This window comes from Lissotriton vulgaris, chromosome 12 (genome assembly GCF_964263255.1).
Source record: "Lissotriton vulgaris chromosome 12, aLisVul1.2, whole genome shotgun sequence".
In the NCBI taxonomy this organism is placed as follows: domain Eukaryota; kingdom Metazoa; phylum Chordata; class Amphibia; order Caudata; family Salamandridae; genus Lissotriton; species Lissotriton vulgaris.
The window spans coordinates 515,308,229-515,327,352 of record NC_141700.1 but is presented as its reverse complement, the minus strand read 5'-3'; the positions used below and the strand labels follow the sequence as shown (position 1 = coordinate 515,327,352).

The window sequence follows — 19,124 nt, the reverse complement described above, 5'->3', positions numbered from 1 at the left end:
TTTGAAGCAAAACTGTATGCTTCGTGCCTGTTAATTCAGCTGCAAGGTTGGATGGAAGAAAAAACATTATCCCAAAATTCCAGACAGGATTTAGGCAAGATATGGGTACAATATCCAACCTTGCCACCGTAGCACTTTTAATGGAAAAGGCACAAAAAAGGAAACTTCGTCTGTTCGCCTGTTTCGTGGACATTAAATCCGCCTTCAACAGAGTGAGCAGGAGTCAGCTCTGGAAGAAACTTAACGCATGGGGTCTACCAAGCATAATGCTTAACGCCATAATCTCTCTGTATACAGACATCTGGGCAAGAATCAAGCTGGGTGATGGGTTGAGTACCACTGCAAGCATTCACACTCAAAGAGACCTGAAACAAGGCTGTGTCCTTGCCCCGAGCCTATTCAACCTGTTCTTATCCGATATTGCACCACACATAGAAAAACCAGACTTCCACCCCCCGAAATTGGCCAACAAACCAGTAGCTATCCTACAATACACGGATGATATAGTCTTGCTGAGCCAAACCCCTATTAGGTTACAGAGATCAATAAACAATCTTGTAGCCTACTTGGACAAGGAACAGCTGGAGCTAAATAAAGAGAAAACAAAAATCGTCCGTCTAGTAGACTGAAAAAAACCTAAGTTCAAATGGATGGCCAAAGGGGTAAATGTTGAAGAACACAGCTCATATAAGTACCTGGGCGTAATAATCGGGCAGGGTGCAACTCATAAAGAACACAAACTGGCTCTCAAAGCCAAGGCACAATCATTGATTTATGCTTATAATACGCAAAAAAATGGACTGCCCGAACCATTCCCACTTGCTAAAAGTAATGGCCGCCCAAATCCATCCCAGCTTGTCCTATGGCTTGGCCCCTTGGTGTGGCAAAGATGCGCACTTATTGAACGAGTTGCAGTCAAAGATTTACAAAGCGGTCTTTGATCTGCCAAAATGTGCCTCGACCTCCCAGGTCAGACTGGAATTCGGCCTCCAGCATCAGAAGTACCGGGGAATGAGCAGCTTTATTAAACTTTGCCACACATTCCGCTCCTCAGACCCGGGCACTCTGAACAGTTTATGCTGGGACGAAATTAAGCTCCAGAGGGAGCAGGAAACGCCCAACTCCTGGGGAAGCTTTTTGAGCAACTCTCTGGTTAAGATGGATCTACAAACAGCATGGGACAAAGGGATGGATAGAGGAAGCTTCGTCAAAATAGTAAACGTCGTAGCCAAAAAGAAATCTTTGCTGGAGGACAAAATGGTGCTCACCAAGAGGCGGCACGGGTAGACAGTTATAAACTCGTACAGGTTCTCAAAGCCACAAGCTTACTTATCCACCCATTTCAGCTCTCAGCTAAAAATTAGCTTCATAAAATTTTGAATGGGCGTGCATGACTCAAAGGACTTATACCCTTTGTGGAAACAGGCCTTTAAATCAGAGTCCTGTCGACTATGCGGCTTTAAAAAAGAAACCCTAATCCACCTATTATGCGCCTTTCCAGCCATCCAAGACCAAAGGAGACAGTACTTGAAATCAATCTTTAATGAACTGAACATCCACCCCGGCAGGCAAGCAGTGATACGCTGGTTAGAGGGCTCGTCGTACATCCTGGCATGCCGAGGAGTTAAATTCATGAAATCAGTTAATAGCCTCCTACTGCAAGCCGACGTAGATTAAATATAAATTTGTGTAAAATTCACCCCAACACCCTCTTTAAAGGGCTCATATTTTGTCAAATCTGTTATTCGAGCTTAAAAATCGTCAAAGCGAGTTTTTTAATAATTGAATTTTATTGCTATGTATTTTTTATAACAAAAAACAGTGATGTGTATCCATTCTTTTATTGTACAATAACACTATTTGCTTATGTAGCTTTTTATTCTTTTCTCCAGGGGGGTTTTGTAATGATTTTAATTAATCAAACAATAAAATTTTAACTTGAACTTGAACAGTGTCGTACTGCTTTTTTAGCTATCCAAAGATTAGATAATATATTAACTGTTGCAGCTGTCTCTGTGTTTCTTAAAAATGTTTGTAGATTCCGGAAATCTATTTATTAACGAAAGGTAACAAGCTTACTTTTATTGGTGCTATGATTGGTTTGTTTTGTTCATGTATTTTAAATGTGATATTAATTGTACTTTTATGGTTGTACACTGTATTATAACCGAATAAAGTAAATAATGAATGAATGAATGAAGTTCCTCTCACTCAAATCAAAGTGCAGAGAACAGGAGGGTAAGTTCCTCAACTCAAACAAAACAGGTACAGTATAAACACAGGTACAGTATAAGCAGCAGCAAGGCTAGCTTCCCTTGAAAAATACAAGAAATATCTCTGTGAGTAGCGGTGCAAGGTTTAGTCACATGCATAAGATATAACAGAGGCAGCCGTGAAAGCTTTACTCATATACAAAACATGTACATCACAGACAATAGCATTGGATGCTTCCCTCAAACACAGAAAAGGTAGAGCACAGAAAGCAGCAGTGGAAGCTTCTTTCACACACAGAAATTGTAGTTCCTGAGCAGCAGGAGTGCTAGCTTCACCAACACACATAACAGATGCAGCATGGATATAGCAGTGTAAGCTTACCTAATAGAATGGGCATATATAGCACCAGTCCCTGCAATACAAACTTCCCATACAACTAATTTGTACAGAATACGCAGCAGCCTGGCATGCATCACTCTTGAATAATGAAAAATGTGGGCTCCTGAGCATAATAGTTTTACTCACTCTCATAAAAAACAAGCATTGTAAATGCAATAGGTTGCGCCTTTGATTACGTTAAAGCCATTTGCTTTGCTAATGGTATTGTATTCTAGTTTTGCATTATTTAGTGTATATTTGGAATATGTGCATATATTTGCATATATTTGCTCTCCCCTCGCCCCTTTTGTCTGCCTTATGCTATTGTAATCCTCACTATACGAAATAAACACATACTATTCTTCTATTCATTCACCTCCCAAATATGAAACTCTGCTCTTTTACAACCAACACTATGCTTTAAACTACTACACAGCCAACAAAACAATTCTAACTACGTACAACTACAACATATTGAAAATAGACACTAAATAATGCAAAGCTAAAATACAATACCATTAGTAAAGCTAATGGCTTTAACTTAATCAAAGGCGAGACCTGTTGCCCTTTCAATGCTTGTTTTAGTTAATTTTAGATTATTTTTTTTTTAATTCTATTTCCTAACTATAACGACCCAGTCACCTTTGGCTCCTTCAGTGAATAAATACAATATATATATATATATATATATATATACACACACACACAAGTTTTTAAGCCTCGCGTGGGCATGGCAGCGAAGCTGCTCCGCCTCTGCGAGAGATCTTGTAAATACAAGATTTCTAAAAGGGACTCTAAGCCCCGCCCCTCCTTTCCATTGGGTAGTGTCAGCGTTTATGATAAACGCTGGCTTCCCAATGGAAAGGAGTGTTTTTGGGTTCCACCCTGTCCGTTTTTTGGACAGCCCCTCCTGACACCAGGGCATGGTTTGCGGCTGGCTGTCGTGAAGACTTTTCTTATCTGCTTGTTTATTTTTAACAAGCAGATAAGAAAAGTCTTCACAAGGGCTCTCTGTCACGCCCGCACATTCCAGCCCCTGGCTGACATTCTGGCGGTCAGAGCGCCTGACGCGCAGTTGAGGAATATGGCCGTGAGGGCTAAAGCCAAGGGGTCTCTGTGGCTGCACAGAGCTGAGCTCCTGTGCATCCCTGCCGCCTGCTGTCTCCCTCGCGTACCAGGATGGCTCCCGGAGTGCACCGTCCCATGGGCTCTGGCTGCGGCAGGCCTCTCAGCTCTGCACCGACGGCGGGGAACCCAGAGACTGCCTGCCTGCGTCCCGCTAAGTCATAGTGTGTAGTAACATGGATAGCTCGGTGGGTAGCTACAACTGCTGCTGAGATCTGTCAGATACATACCCAATCGGAAAAAAAGTTTATGGGTAAATGCGCGCACCTTCTGCAGAAAGAGAACCATATCCAACATATAGGTGACACGAGTGATAACAAGTTTAATACATTAAGGGCTTATCACAAGTTTAGCATCTAAATGCATATAACCTGAAAGTATGTATCTCTAACGTTTAGCTCAGAAGATTGATGCAAGCCTTATTTGTGTCCAAGTCAAATTGCTCTGGGTGTTTGGTACAGACACACGTGCATTCAGCAGGCTGTATCTTGGATTCCAGACGGCGCAACTCAGTGGGTTCATGCAAGCTACACACATTGAAGCAGCGCCAGGTGCGCGGTTTTCTGTAAAAATGATCTTGTCAGCGGGACAACTGTCTTGATGCTGTGGTCTGTGTGCAACATGCAGGTCACACTTCGTGAACTCAGTCAATCTATGCGTCTGCTGCAGAGATCTTGCCATTTAATACAAATTGTTTTTAAAGTGCTTCCTGCACAAGTGTGTGAATGACCCACAAGGGCCAGATTTGAATCCCATCACTATAGAGGAGGGGGTTGCTGTTCCTGCTGCAGAAATCTGTGTTCAACTTGCAAGCTACATGGCCGTAAACGGTAAGCAGGTAGCGCAATAAATGTCACCTGGCGCCGGTACCCACCCAAAGAGGGTGAACTGCAGATCCGTACATGAGCTCAGTACTGGAGGCGGAGGAAGAGGGTATCGCAGGTCTTTACTGAGGCCTTGTTCGCGCAATAAACAGACCACGCAGTGTTAAGCGTAAAAGGCCATTTAGTAGACCAGGCTGCGTGAACTTTACATCATAACAAAACATCAACATTAAATAACATCAAACCCCAAAACAACCCTTCACACCTCACACGCTTCACCCTTTCTGCCTCATTCTGAACCACTCCATACCCCATACCGTACCTCGTTCATATCCACCAATCATCTGTCATCCTATCCGATCCTTGTGACATTCCAGTCATGCCTCTAGCTCCCATTCAAAACTACCCCCCAAGGGATGGGTGTGCCCGCTTTTGACCCCCCTCTCCCTCCAAAGTACCGCCTAGACACAGCTCTGGCCTAAAGTGGCACGCCTGACCAACCCAATACCAAACCCCATGTCTGCAGGGTGGGTGGGAGGCCTTTGATACGACCCTTCCGATGGTGCTAGGCGCATGAAGAGGAAGTTTCCTTCCTCCCCTGCGCCTTATACCCTCCCTCTAACTCCTCCCCTTCCCCTGCCTGTCCTATCTCGCGCAAATGACCCCGGGGGAAGACTAGTCTGCGACTGTGCTTCCCCCGGGGCCCGGCATCGCGCAATAAACAGACCGCGCAGTGTTAAGCGTAAAAGGCCATTTATTAGACCAGGCTGCGTGAACTTTACATCATTTTCTTTTTAAACAAAATGTTATTGAGTTTTATTCACACAGCATATAGCAACAATTGCATGACCCACACTGTCTAAACCCCTAAAGGAAACCCCCTTGGTAACAAGTTCAGGGAAAGGGTCAGGATGAGAACTAGTGCAGGTCCATGAGTCCTAATAAAATGACTCACAGTGTATCCCCGGTAAATAAACTAACGCAACCCCCCAACTGCCCACCCTCCTCCCTGGATCCCATCATCGATGTCCACAGTCAATTACAGTTGTGGTAGTGTGTGTGCACAGGAGCTGTTAATGAGTGCTCAATGTAGTATGCCTGTTATGCCTCAGGGATGGTCTTCTAGAGTGTCGCTACTCTGCTGGTTTGTCGTGTGTGTCGTAGTCACGCAGTGATTGTACTAAAGCATCCCATGCCTGTGCTGCTCCTAACGCCTTGTCATTGCTCTGTCTTCGCGCATTTTGAAATCTCAGCACGCTTTCGCCATTAGCCCACTTAAGAAACTCGTTTCTCCACCTGGTGCCATTAGCTCCTACTGCTGCCTTCCAGTGTCGTGTGATTTCTCGCTTTGCTAGTATGAGCCCCATATCTATAAACTTACTGGTTATCTTGTTCCTGGGGGTATGGGGAAACCAGTGCAGGACACCCACAGCCATATCAAATACCAAATCCCTTTCTGTTACCGTGTTAAGAGTGTCACCCACTTCCTTCCAATAAAGCGCCAGGTTGGGGCACGTCCAGAGCATATGATCCAACTCCCCTCCTAGCTCCGTACAGCGAGGACATGCTGCGATGTCCACATTGAAGTATTGTTTGATCTTTCCTGGCGTTAGGTACGCCCGGTGTAGGATATAGAAATGTACCAGTTGGAATCTGGCTTTGCGCGTGCTCTTCCAGGCCCTCCTCAGTATCTGAGCCCACACCGTTTCGGGGATATCCTTCCCTATATAAGTTTCCCACTTGAGCTTCAGCGCCTCTAGAGGTGGCAGCCCCTCATTGATCATTCTGGAATAGAGGCAAGTGACCGCCTTGAAAGTCCCTGCCGCCATCATGACATATTGGCAAGCCATTGTCGTCTTTGGTTCCATTGGTCCCTCCTTCAAGTGCCTCTGTATCGCTCGCGTCAGTGCTGCATGTAGTAGGAAGTCACCCCCTGGTAGGTCGAATCGTTCTTGAAGTGTCAGATATGGTAACAACGCTCCATCTTTGAATAAATCGCCTATCACCTGGATTCCTGCCTCCTCCAAGTTTTGGAGCTGTGACCAATCGCCACCATGAGGTAGCGCTGTCAGCATCCCCAGTGGAATTTCGGGGGCGTATGGGTGGAGTACCTTTGCTCTGTGCTGTGATCGATTCCAGCACAACCTTTTCGTTTTTTCTTCCTGTGCGAGTTCTCGAAGGTCCAATTTCTGCTGGAGCGCTATGAAGGAAAGGACATTGCGAGGTATACCCAGACCCCTCTTCTGTTCCGATCCCCGGAATTTGCATGCTATTTCTTGCGTGTATATCTGTAGCTGGGCAGCTAAATAGTATAGTTCGACGTCGGGTACCGCCAATCCCCCCTCGTTCATATCCACCAATCACCTGTCATCCTACCCGATCCTTGTAACATTCCAGTCATGCCTCTATCTCCCATTCAAAACTACCCCCACAAGGGATGGGTGTGCCCGCTCTTGACCCCCCTCTCCCTCCAAAGTACCGCCAACTAGGGAACCCCCGGTAGGGCGGTTCACTGCCCCACCCCCCCGCACTCGGGTCCATGTTCCACTCGCATCCCGCGCCCATCCGCACTCACACCCTGCCACACCATATCGCCTCATTCCACAGACCACTGACCACGTCTCTCATCTCCATCATATAGTATGCATTCCCCAAACGAGACAGGTGCACCCCGTTGTCCCTAAACAGTAAAGGTTCCTCCAGTCGAATGCCACCGTGCGAGATCACCTTAATGTCCTTGTCACCACAAAACAGTCTCATCGCCCTGTTGAGCTTTCTCCTCGCCTTCTCAATTGCCCCGTGCTTCATTGCCCCCCTCCAAACTCTCCTGGGTACCAATTCTGTCCAGGCAATGCAAGTCCCTGCAAGCCTCGACTTCATTATCTCCAAATCCCTCTGCATCAGCTGTAGAAGCGCCAAACCTGACAGCTGCACCAAATAATTTTCTCCCAGATGGATTATCAACAGGTCGGGGCATCCCTTTTGCGGAACCATCTTGGCGAGCCAGGGCAATAGTGCCCCCCATCGCATCCCTCCTTTTCCCCACCAGTGCACCTCATGTAGATGTCCTTTCAGTCCCAGGTTACGGCCGTACACCTGCTGTTCTACGTACTTAGACGCCCAATGCACGAAGGAGTGCCCCACAATCCAGGTGACCGTCCTGGCCCCTGGTCCGCCCACGCAACCTATGAAAGAAATATATGTTAGAGCAAACCTAAAACCCACGTCCTCGCCAGCAGACCTCCCCACATCCCCCTTCACTTCCGCACAAACCTCTCACAACAACGGGACTTTCATCTCCCAATCTGTCTGATCCTTGCCCAAACGGGCCGCAGCTGTCGCAGCCCCTGATTCGAAAGGAGTGAGTCCTAAAGCCAGAAGGCTCGAGCCCCAAATGTCGCAAAGCCATGAGCAACACCACCAACAACTGGCCAGCCGTGACCCGGGTCCCCGACTCATGACCGAAAGACCCGTGCCTCAAAGAGATTGTAACAACACTCTGGCAACACCCCCACCAGTCGAACCAATAACTCAAAAGTAACTGCCTCCCGCAGTCTCCCCCCCCCCTTTTGATGCTCCCTACCCCAACCTCGGAGCATCCTGCTCAAAACTACATCCTTCGTAGGAACAAACCCCAGAAACAAACTACAGTAAAAGGATATTCCTGCCAGTTTCCCAGATATCGTAGCCGCAGTCAATCCTTTATCAATGCAACAGAGCACAAAACGCCTAACACCCTGCTCCACCACTGCCCGTTCATCCAGAAACGAATTCTGCCTCCAAACCATAAATGCCCCAAATTCAGACCATGCCAGCCGGTATGTTTTCCTTGTAGTGTCGGCAACTGACTGCTCTACCAGGCCTATCATCCTCACTACCCCAAGGCCCAGATGCCGTCCGGCAGCTCGGTCTTGCACAGATCCGCTCCCGGTGCCAGATGCCGGAACCGCTGCCACTGCGAATGAGACAAAGCATCCGCAATGTCATTATTCGCCCCAGGGACATGCTTGGCCCTACACACCACATTCAGACACAGGCATCTCAACATGAAACCCCGCAGCAGCCTCAGTACTCTCAGATCTTTGGCTCTCTGGCGGTTCACAAGCTCAACCACCGTCATGTTGTTGACGTGGAAAAGCACAGACCTGTTCTGAAACTCCTGCCCCCAAACCTCCAGCGCCACCAACAAAGGGAAGAATTCCAGGAAAGCAATGCTCCTCCCTTGCTTCAACCAGTGAGCAGGCCAACTCTCCGCACACCACCTCCCGTCCCAGAAGATGCCAAACCCCGCTGACCCTGCTGCATCAGAGAAAATTTGACATTGCCAAACCGCCCTTTCATCATCAAATACCAGTGACACTCTGTTGAAGTCCGTCAAGAACGTCAGCCAAGTCCTCAAGTCAGCCTGCACCCCCCATGGAAATCCTGACTCTGTGGTGTGGAAGCACTGCCCCCGACATGGCCATGCTGAGGCGCCGGCAGAACGTCTGTCCTGCCCTGACTACCCTGAACGCAAAGTTCAAGAAACCCAACAGCTTCTGCACTGCCCTCAAAGCAATCCTTTTTTCCCCGATCGCCCACAGCAGACACAACTGGATTTCAGTCACCTTGGCACCGGGAAGGCGAGCCCGCCACTGTACGGAATCCAGCTCAATCCCCAGGAACGTCAAGCAGCAGCTGGGACCAGCCGTCTTTCCCGGCGCCAAGGGGACACCAAAGAGGAAAGCCAGCTCCTGAAACTGCGACAGGGCCTTGCCGCAATTTCCAGAGTCAACCCTTCCCAGGAAGAGGAAATCATCCAAATAGTGCGTGACCTCACGGCACCCACTAAAGTGCACCACGGCCCACTGAAGAAAAGTACTAAAGAGTTTGAACAGGGCACAGGAGATGGCACATCCCATGGGCAAAACTTTGTCCACGTAGATGGCAACCCCAAACTGCATTCGCAGGAGCGAGAAATCCGCCGGATGTATAGGCAGCAGACGGAAGGCCGACTTGATGTCACATTTCGCCGATTCCGCCCTCGGCCCACAAGCCCGCACCAAGCGGATCGCATCATCCACGGATGCATAAAGCACCCTCGAGTCCTCTTCAGCAATAAAATAGTTCACTGATTGTCCCTCCGGCCAGAGATGGTGAATCATTTGAAACTCGCCCTCCTCCTTCTTAGGCACCACCCCCAGTGGAGAAATGATCAGGTCTTCCAACGTCCAATCAGTAAACGGGCCGGCTACCCTTCCTTCCTCAACTTCCTTCAGTAACTTAGCCGCCACCACTCCTGGCAATTCCTTCGCGGACCTCAAATTGACAGCCCACCTCCGCACTCTGGGACCCTGATAGCCTACCCTAAAGCCCTCCGTGAAACCCCAGAAAACGCTGCGACGCCGCCTCCTGGTCCGGGTAACACGAGAGCCATGGGGCCATCGCCTCCACCTTAACCGGTGTAGGCGCCCTTCTGTCCAGGTTGGCCCCTGCCGTTGGCGTTCCGCCACTGCTCTGAGGGGGTGACAAGTGTAAGGCACTGAGTGAGGGCATGTTTCCCGCCGCACTTGGAGCACTCATGCTTAAACTTACAGGGGTATCTCGAGCAGTACCCCCTGTTGTAGCTCCAACAGGCCCCCGTAGTATAGCCCCCCGGTTTACTGGGCTGGCCAGTGGTTAGCGTGCTGGGTACAGCACCTCCCCCCGCCCCACTGTGGGTGGGATGCAGCGGAAAAGACCGGTACGCCACCGACAACCCGCTGGCGGTATGGGTAGAGGCAGCAGAATACGTGGACGCCATCCACTGCATCCAGAGCTCCTGATCCACCTACCCCCAATTCTTCTCCGGGTTCGCACTAACTCTTGCCCTGAATTCCTCATCATAACTCAGCCAGGCAAACCCACCAAACTGCATCTGCGCCTTCCGAATGATGTCCATGTACTTCCCGCAATATATGCTGGCATAAATTAGGAACACAGAAGTCCAGTTCTCCATCGTCACCGGGACCTTGGGCCGCCTAGTCAGCTCCCACTCCTCCTCCTTCGAGCCTTCCTTGGCTTGTACCTCCCTATGTAAAAGTATAAAAACATCCACATATTCGTGCTTCCAAATCCTGGCCCTGATCTTTTCTGACAAATGAGACGCTAAGGGCATCGCCGACCCCATATAGGGGAGTTTTTTCGGCAGTTTTGCGTCCCCTTTGTCGTCCTTTCCGTCTCCCTTGTCCGTCTGTACCCCGGCCGTAGCCACCGACTTACCATCCACCTTCTTACCATTCACCGGTGGACCGCCCGCTGGCTTCCCAGGCTCCCGGATCGACCCCTCCCCCACAGACCTACAAGCCTTCTTCCTACCCTCTTTTGGACCGTCATCCCATGCCGCACACCAAGACCCCTCACCTGAGACAGTGGAGAGCAGCTCCCGGGGCTGTCCTAGCGAAGTCCACGCCTTAACCGCTTCCGCCTTGTCCCTGGCTGGCATCATCGGCGGTGCCTGCAAAACACCAAGGTCGCTGTTGTCCCCCATGCCCCTTGGGTCGTCTCTGTCATCCCGCACCTCCCCATCCTCAAGCTCCTCACTCTCATCACTATAGTCCAACTCCAACACCGGATCCATCTCCACAGGCGCACTCAACACCTCCTTCACCGCCCTCTTCACACCTTTTTGCACTCCAACTGACGCACTTGGCGCCCCAGACACACGGGCCACCGGTGCCCGGACCCGCGTTCGAGGGACAGCTGCAGCGGACCGCCCTACTGCTTCCGGCCGGCGTCTCAGGGCCGTCTTGCGCCCTGCCAGGCCTCCCCGAGTTCTGCTGACAGTCGCCGGCTTGGATCCTCACCCGCCCCTCAGGTCGCTCCAGCCTGAGTGGGCCCCAGCACCATCGGGCCTCAAAGCCGTCCCTGTGCCTGCCTTCCTACCTCTGGGTCCCCCAACATTCGCCTTCTAGCCCTTTGCTCGCCTCTTCCAATTCCGCCACCCGCTCCTCCTCAGAGGTGGGGGTGGGGGGCCCCTCTATATCTGCCCCCCAAACTGCTCCCACCCGGGCCATGGTTTGTTCGGCCCACTTGGCCGCCTGAAGCTGCGCCAGGAGCCTCTGCTCCCGGACCCTGTCCTCCCACGCCATGCCCCCCCAGTACGGGAGGGGTGGGGCGGGCAGTAGCCCTGAAAAACCCCATGTGGCAGAAAAGAACCCCCCGCACACCGCCTGGGGCCACCCCCGCCGGGGCCCCTCCAAACCCAGTTCCACCTGACATACTGGCCCCTGCCTTGGTCCTGTCCCGCCCCGTGGAGGCTGGAGTATGAGCCCTAGAACTGACAGACTGGTCAATGGGAGCATTGTCCCATTGTCCCCCCTGAAACTCCAATGCCCTTCTCCATGACCTGCCCAACACCTTGCTCCCTTGACTCCAAAGCTCCCACAGGCCCTGGAGCTACCAACTCGCTCCCAGCGTCCCCCTCTGCCCTACCGGCCGACAGCTCACTGTGCCCCGCCCCCCCTTTCCTCCGTGCCCCTCTCCAGGCCTTACCCCGGCATCATAGTAGTGAGGCCACCGCCACCAGAAATCTCCGCAGGGCCCACCTGCACAAATTCCAGCGGAGGGAAGACTTGCGGGGGAAGGCTCTTGCGTTCCGGCCCCGCGCCAAGTCCTTCGTTGCTCCGCCCCACCCACGCTCGGACGCCTGCTGCATGAGCGGACGAGCGTCGTCTTGGCATGCCAGGACCGCCGCCGTACACCCCACCCAAGCCTGGTCAGGGACCCCAGGCTGCAGAAGGTCCTTCCTACCGGCCCTGGCCAAAAGCAGCAACGTCGCCCGCACTTCATCCACGGGGTCACCCGACATCCTGGAAGATGCACGCTTCACGCCTCGCGCGTACTAATGATCCCAGCTGCCGAAAAGCAACTCGCGACGCCCGGAAAGAACAAGGCCTAACCTGAATCACCCCTACACTCTCCTTTGATACGACCCTCCCGATTGTGCTAGGCGCAGGAAGAGGAAGTTCCTCCCCTGTGCCTTATACCCTTCCTCTAACTCCTCCCCTTCCCCTGCCTGTCCTATCTCACGCGAATGACCCCGGGGAAAGACTAGTCTGCGACTGTGCTTCCCCCGGGGCCCGGCATTATACAGTTATATTGCCGTAAAGTGCTGCTATTGAAGTATTTAATAAACAGGACAACCAAAGGCCGCAAGAGCGGCGCACCAGCTTAAAGCCGGAACAGCTGGAGTGAAGGGGCGCTTTAAGGGGGTGGGGTCAGTGTGGAGGAACAGGCCTCCAGCTATGAGGGAGGGAGCTGAGGGGAAATGAAGGGAGAGGTGATGGGAGGGATGAGGGAGGGACGAGGGAGATGAAGAGGGAGCGGGGGTTGGGCGAGCAAGGGGTGGGGGTGGGGGTGGAATGGGTGGAGTGGAAGGAAGGGAGGCAAATAGCAGAGGCGAGGGAGAGCAGAGGAGGAAGGGAATGATCAAAGGAGTGACGGATAGGGGTTACACGATAAGTGAAACATCTACGGAAATGAGTGAATAGATAGAGAGTGAGGCAGAATGGATTGCCGAAGCGTCCCTTCCCCTGCCAGAACAGACCTGGTTGTCTCCTCTGTGACCTACTTCCGGGTTTTATGTTAGAACATTATTAGAAAACAGGACAGCAGTATCGTGCATATGATAATTAGGATACAATATTTTGGACACACGATATTTTGGCCAGGATATTCATGTGCCATGCCTTCCAGAGCCCGCTGTGGTACCTCGGAGGGCGAAGTGTAACAAGAGGGGCCTTCACCAACACCAGTTCCAGACACACACAGTGCTCACCATTGACTCCCATGCCAGCCAGTCACTGAGATACCTGCAGCCAGCTTATCGCTCTGCACAGCTGCGAAGATGTCTCACATTTCAGACCAATGTCAACTTTCCAGCCTACTGCCCTCCTCACTCCCCGCCAAGAAGTGGCAGTATCTCCCTGTGCCCACTTGTAATAACCGAAGAGGCAGCCCACTACTTAAACAAGCATTTTCAAGCAACAGGTCTCGCTTTTACGCGAGTTTGAGCTATTCGCATAGCAAATTATTACAATGTCTTTTATTTATGTTTTGTTTTTTAAAACAAAAAAAGGCAATGTTATTTGCAATGCCAGTAGCACTCTCGCAAATGCGAGACATATTGAATTGCAAATGCTTGTTAGTGTAGTCATTTGAACATAATCCAGCCCTGGCCAAAACATAGTCCTATTTCTATGTCTATGGCTGTGTCCAAGTGTTTAGTTCTGAAAAACTGTTCACCCTCTGACGATAGCATAAATATCGACTTGTAAATAAGACGTCAAAACATTTGACATGCTGTGTGACATGGACGCCCGATGATAATAGGGGCCAGATTTCTTTACAACGAGAAAATAACTGGATTAGGGCTGTGCCCCCTTTATTAGTGGCGAAGCAATGCTTTTTTTATGCGCCTCAACATTGTTTAACATTGAATGTTTTCTTTGTTCAAAATATTACCTATAGTGAGACATTCTTTTTTTATTTATAGAAAGACGTTTTAGCTCCCGCTTTTTTTAGGGTTACTTATACTGTCTGCAGTGCTCCCTTTTCGCTATAAAAAATACAGGAGCCATTTTGCCATAGCATACTATATTGTTAAAGTTCTAAAATTTGAAACGTGCGCTTTTTGAAAGCAGTCACATGAAAAATGTCATTTTTTAACATAAAAAACAAAAAGAAATTGCTCTTGCATTGGCCGGGAATCGAACCCGGGCCTCCCGCGTGGCAGGCGAGAATTCTACCACTGAACCACCAATGCTGCAGCTGAAGATTGCCGTTCAAATAGCTGTCATATATTGTCTATGCACCTCCTGTAGCCGCCTTACGCACAGTATTTGGTATTAGAGATGGCCGAAAGCATTGCTGTTGGAAATAAAAATACTGTGCGAGGGAAGAATTCATTTTTGAGGTGAACTGAAAAAGTCGAGGAAAACGCACAAAGGAAAACAAACTGCCAAGAGAATTAAATCTTTTCGTGAATTCCATAGAACGTATTGCAGTGGGAAGCTTCGTTTGGTAGGATTTTTGTAAAGCGCTACCTAATGCGAACATTCCGCCTCAAAGCACACTGGAGATGCCTGTGGGTAGTAGGGTAGGTAGTTAATGTAGACACTACTTGACAGAAACAACCCGCAGGTTTCTGCCGAATCCTTAGCCAATGGAAGACCGCCAGCATTGGAACTGGACGTCACGTGACCCTGTCGCTCTCCCACAAGGAAAGAGGCGGCAAACAACAGGACGGGAACTGAATAAAGCATTTGAGATGAGACAAGCACCACAGTTTAGAATATGTCAAGTTATATTTACTGAGGAGCAACCACGCAGGACTCTTCATCTCTCTGCAGCGGTTTTCATATAGAACATCGCGAAAAAGAGCGGTGTGCCGCCAGGTTCTGATTTGCACTGTAGCACCAGTTGATTTTACTACTGTAAAGGTAATACGTTTGTATAATGTGTTGCAGAGTTCTCCATTTTAGAGACTATCTAGGAGTGAGAACTGATTTGCACACAGTAATTAGGGTGGTGTGAAATTCGCATTACTCGCTTTTGCGTAATTAGGGAAAATCAAGTGAAATGTAAATTTTTGGCATGAGGACGCATTTCACAAAAAAAGACACGGCGAGAGCAACAGGCGCTAAGGTTCCAACGTACGCTCACTGTAAAATGTTGACCCAACTGGGGCGTAATTACGCGATGTGGGATTATAGGAATTTCGCGTAACAAACAGTTGGAATTGCATGAATTCAGCCCAGGCCTTTATATAAAATGACATCTCAGTAAGTGACATTACACTTTCAAATCAACAACATGAAAAGGGAAATCAGTTAAATGATATTTAAATACAAAAAAAGTGTAAAATAAAGATTGCATCAAAGTTTCACTAAAGTAGACTAATTGTTTACAAAAGTAGTGGCGCACTAATGTGGTGTTTCCAAGGGGCACTCCCATTCAATTGAAAGATGTCTCTTCTTGCAGGAGAAAAATACAGTAAGTAAATTACAGATGTGCTCATACCTAGGAATTCTTAAGGGTCATGGAAACTATACAACTTCCTGTTTTTTTCTCCTGTGTATGACTAAAATAGGATTAGGGAATTTAGATATTTGCCAGATTTAGACCTGCTACAAAAGTGCCCAGGATTCATTGCGCCCGACACAGAAGTGATACCGGCAGCGCAACATAAGGGCTTACCCCAGGAGGAGGAAGATATCCCTGGAGGAAATAGGAGACAGTCCTGCAGGCAAGAGCGATGTGCTTGGAGGATCAACCAGGTAGGTGAATGGCGTTCTCCCCAGGCTGACGTGGGGAAGAATAACTAAAAGATAAGGAGAGCAAGTGCTGGGTATTTGGCCATGCTCGAATGTCTTAATAATAACCTAAAATCATTTACAAATGCGATACATATTACGTTCAAAATGTTAAAAGAAACAATAAACTTTGGTTGGGTTAAAAAGAGGAAATCTAAAAGGATTATAATAACAGCTGATGTCTTAATAGCTTCCTTCTTTTGTGTGTGCGAGGAGGTTGTTTGTGGTGCTTGGGGTAGAGATTGCTGGGCATTCTTTGTGGTGATCTTGCTGATTTATTATGGGCAAGCACAGAAAAAAAACATAATTTAGAAGAGGCCTCTTCCTCTTGATTTTTTTCACATTCTGCCCCTTAGAAAAGACTCAAAATCTTCTAGCGCATATGCAGAGCTTGTGTTAAGGCAGTTTCAACAAACTCCAGCTTTAGCTCTACCTATTCATCACCATGCCACCAAATTCATTTTAAGAGAATGTAAGGACCCAGATTAGAAAAACGTACTAAGATTAATGTTAAGATTATTATATCCCTTAGAAGAAGGAGATAAAAGGTTTTTGAAAGTAGTCCCAGTAGATTCGTTTGAGGCAAGTTTGTTCAGAAGAACGTCCATGGCTAAAGAAAGCATTTTAAAGAACTAAACTGACAAGAATATTGATGCTTCACTCAAAAAAATCTTATGCAGGGGTGCACTTGGCAATGTATTTATGGAGCCTACACATTACGGTAATTGATCTCAAACTTAAAATCACTATTTCAAGTGGTATAAGAGATGACTGAATGGAATGGAAGGAAGTCCATCTTGAGCACACAGCATCTCCCCAGACACTGCTCCCGATGACGACACAGGAGTGGGAAGGGGAACATCTGGTGCTTTGAAGACAGTACTGTTATCCTTATGTAGCCCCCCCTCCGAGTTAGCTTCTTGAGCTTCTGCTCTATAGCAGAGAGACGCTCCAAAACAGGTTTCAGCTTTGTGTCCAAAGCAACAATGACTGTTACATGAAGAAAGTCCTGGGTGATGCTCACCTTTTCCTTTCCCCTTCCAAGGAGTCTTTCTTTTTAGGTGACTGGCTGAATTTGACCCTTGGGCGTTTAGATTTAGATGCAGCTTCCTGTTTCTTTCTTTTCCCTGTCGCACCCTGTACAATAGGAGTGACTACTGTAACTTTGGCTCCAAGGGGATCACCTGCGGGTTGGCCAGGGGCGATTTAGAAATCTCTGTTCGTAACTCTCCCATCCTTCAGTCAATTCATTTGGAGCTCCTGGTCCTACGTCTGAGTTTGTGGGGCTAGGCAAACGCTCTCTTGGTGAAATTAGATGGGGTGATGTTTGAGAGGATAGGAAGGAGGCGGCACTCTGGCAACATGATTTCTTTGCTGATGATATCTATTGCGCATGTGAGGAGCGCTTCGATAGTTGTAGTAGTGGTGGCTGTGGGCCCGCTTGTTTGAGTTTTATGTTTGCCTATTATGACCCAAGGTGTAACAGCAAAAACAACGGTGCAATATAAGGAGTGGACCAAATGTTCAACAAGTATGGAACACTGCAATAAACTCAGTTCAAGCAAAAGGTACTGAGATGAAGAAAAATCAAACCAAATACCTCTCCTTTGACTGACTTCAATAGGTAGCTTTCCTCAGTAGCACGTCCCACACTGCAGGAGTCTCCTGGCGCTTTTGTGGCATCAGGAGGGTTGGTCCTCCTGCTTTGGTGAAGGGAACCCTGAGGGACTGAGTCCCACCCCAGTGCAACAACAGGCAGGCAAGCAAGCAATTGGTGCGGGCCTCGGTGTGTGTATCCCCTGAATTCTCCCCACTTGTGGAAGCTATGGAGAAACAAATTGAGTTTATTTCTATCTCCTTTGACATTCAGGGCTTGAAAAAGCTAATCGCACGAGCTATTTTTAGGACCTACTTGCCCTTTCTGGCGAGTAGGAAGACAAACTGATCTTTGACCTCTCACAAAGTGAATGAGCAGTAAAGATGCGTTTAAATCTTGTTATCTTGTCACATTTGCTCGGCTTTCAGAGACAGAGCTTAAGTACATTACAGTTAGGTCGAGGAGATTTTTCAAGTTACTAGACCTGCAGACATAGTAACATTTTTAGGATTTATCGAGCCCTGACATTATAGACATTATAAGGGCGGCAGTGCTTTCTAAAGGAGCAATACAAGCGGCAAGACAGAATCTTTACTTAAGAGAATGGCATACGCATTAGTCCCTGAAATCTGCAGCTCGGCACATACTTTTTGAAGGCTTGAAGCTCTTTCACCCTCAGTTAGCGAAGGCAAACTGCATTGTCTTTTTAAGGAGAAAAAACATTCCGCTTTGTTTTGACAGGCTTCTTCTACATGCAATACCTTTTTTTAATCATCTAAGTCCTTATTTTGACAACCATTAAGGACAGCGTCAAACCTGTCTCAGTTCAACTACTCTAAAAGGCAAAGAAAATAGATTTTACGTCTCTGGGAGATCAGAAAACCGAAGCTCCTTCACCATAATGAAATCAGTGCTCCTTACTGCGCAGAAGATGGCCTCAATTAACAAGTAGGAGTTCACATGTCTCACTTCAGGAAGGCTTGGGAAACTCTGTCTCAGGTTAGTGGATACTGAAGTTCATCAGTGCAACCACTGCCAAAGCAGTCCTCACTAAGGTTGTAAGCACAGTATCCACATATGGATTACCATTTAATAGAAGCCTGGCAATAGACTTACACCTTAGAGACGAATTCTAGCAATTCTTGAAGCAAAGAGGCATCTATCACAGCAGCAGTAAGGCTACACTGGCTCCAGGAAAACACTTAACACTAACACCCAAATAGCCTCAGCCTGTGCCCTGATAGGCTGAATCATTTGAGAAGCCACGCCAGTTACCCCTTTAAGGTGAATTTTCCTCTCCCTTGTCCTGGATGGTGAAAGCCCAGAGGAAGAAGGTGAATCATGTGATGCACCAGAATAGAGGAACATGGCCATCCATGTGTGTGACTGAATCCCAGTCAAAGAGTGTCGATCTGTTTGTAAATTCCGAATGTTATTCAAGATCAGCTTTGCCTCAGAGAATAAGCGCTCATCATAGGCTGAAGCTGTCCTCATAGTGTCTCCTGCAAGATGTCCTGATTTAGGAAGCATATATGGTTCCTGTTTCAGTCACTAGCCCCCATGGCGAGGCTACGTTATTGATCCCAACCATGATACAGGAATGGAACTGGGCTTGCGGTTTCACAAAGGCCCTCTGAGAAGGAGACATGAGTT

At 48.4% G+C, this 19,124-nt stretch overlaps 2 protein-coding genes and 1 non-coding gene across 6 annotated transcripts in view; all 3 read right to left on the bottom strand.

Annotated features, from left to right (window-relative positions):
- Nucleotides 1-19,124, bottom strand: part of IL34 (interleukin 34) — a 699,141-nt gene that overhangs the window by 119,318 nt on the left and 560,699 nt on the right. The window lies entirely within an intron of this gene.
- On the bottom strand, nucleotides 7,113-11,139 carry LOC147677643 (uncharacterized). The gene is made up of 2 exons (XM_086946523.1): nucleotides 10,923-11,139; nucleotides 7,113-7,726 (listed from the first exon to the last, which is right to left on the bottom strand). The coding sequence occupies exons 1-2, from the start codon at nucleotides 11,137-11,139 to the stop codon at nucleotides 7,113-7,115; spliced, it is 831 nt and encodes a 276-aa protein (XP_086802649.1).
- TRNAG-GCC (transfer RNA glycine (anticodon GCC)) lies at nucleotides 14,255-14,325 on the bottom strand. Its single transcript has one exon. It is a non-coding gene; the product is annotated as a tRNA-Gly (tRNA).

What these genes read in the sequence shown, in the direction of transcription:
- LOC147677643 (XM_086946523.1), bottom strand. Translation starts at nt 11,139, where the DNA reads ATGGATCCGGTGTTGGAGTTGGACTATAGTGATGAGAGTGAGGAGCTT. An exon ending in GCTGCTCTCCACTGTCTCAG is followed by an intron (nt 7,727 to 10,922) that starts GTGAGGGGTCTT and finishes TTTCTTTCATAG; the next exon opens with GTTGCGTGGGCGGACCAGGG.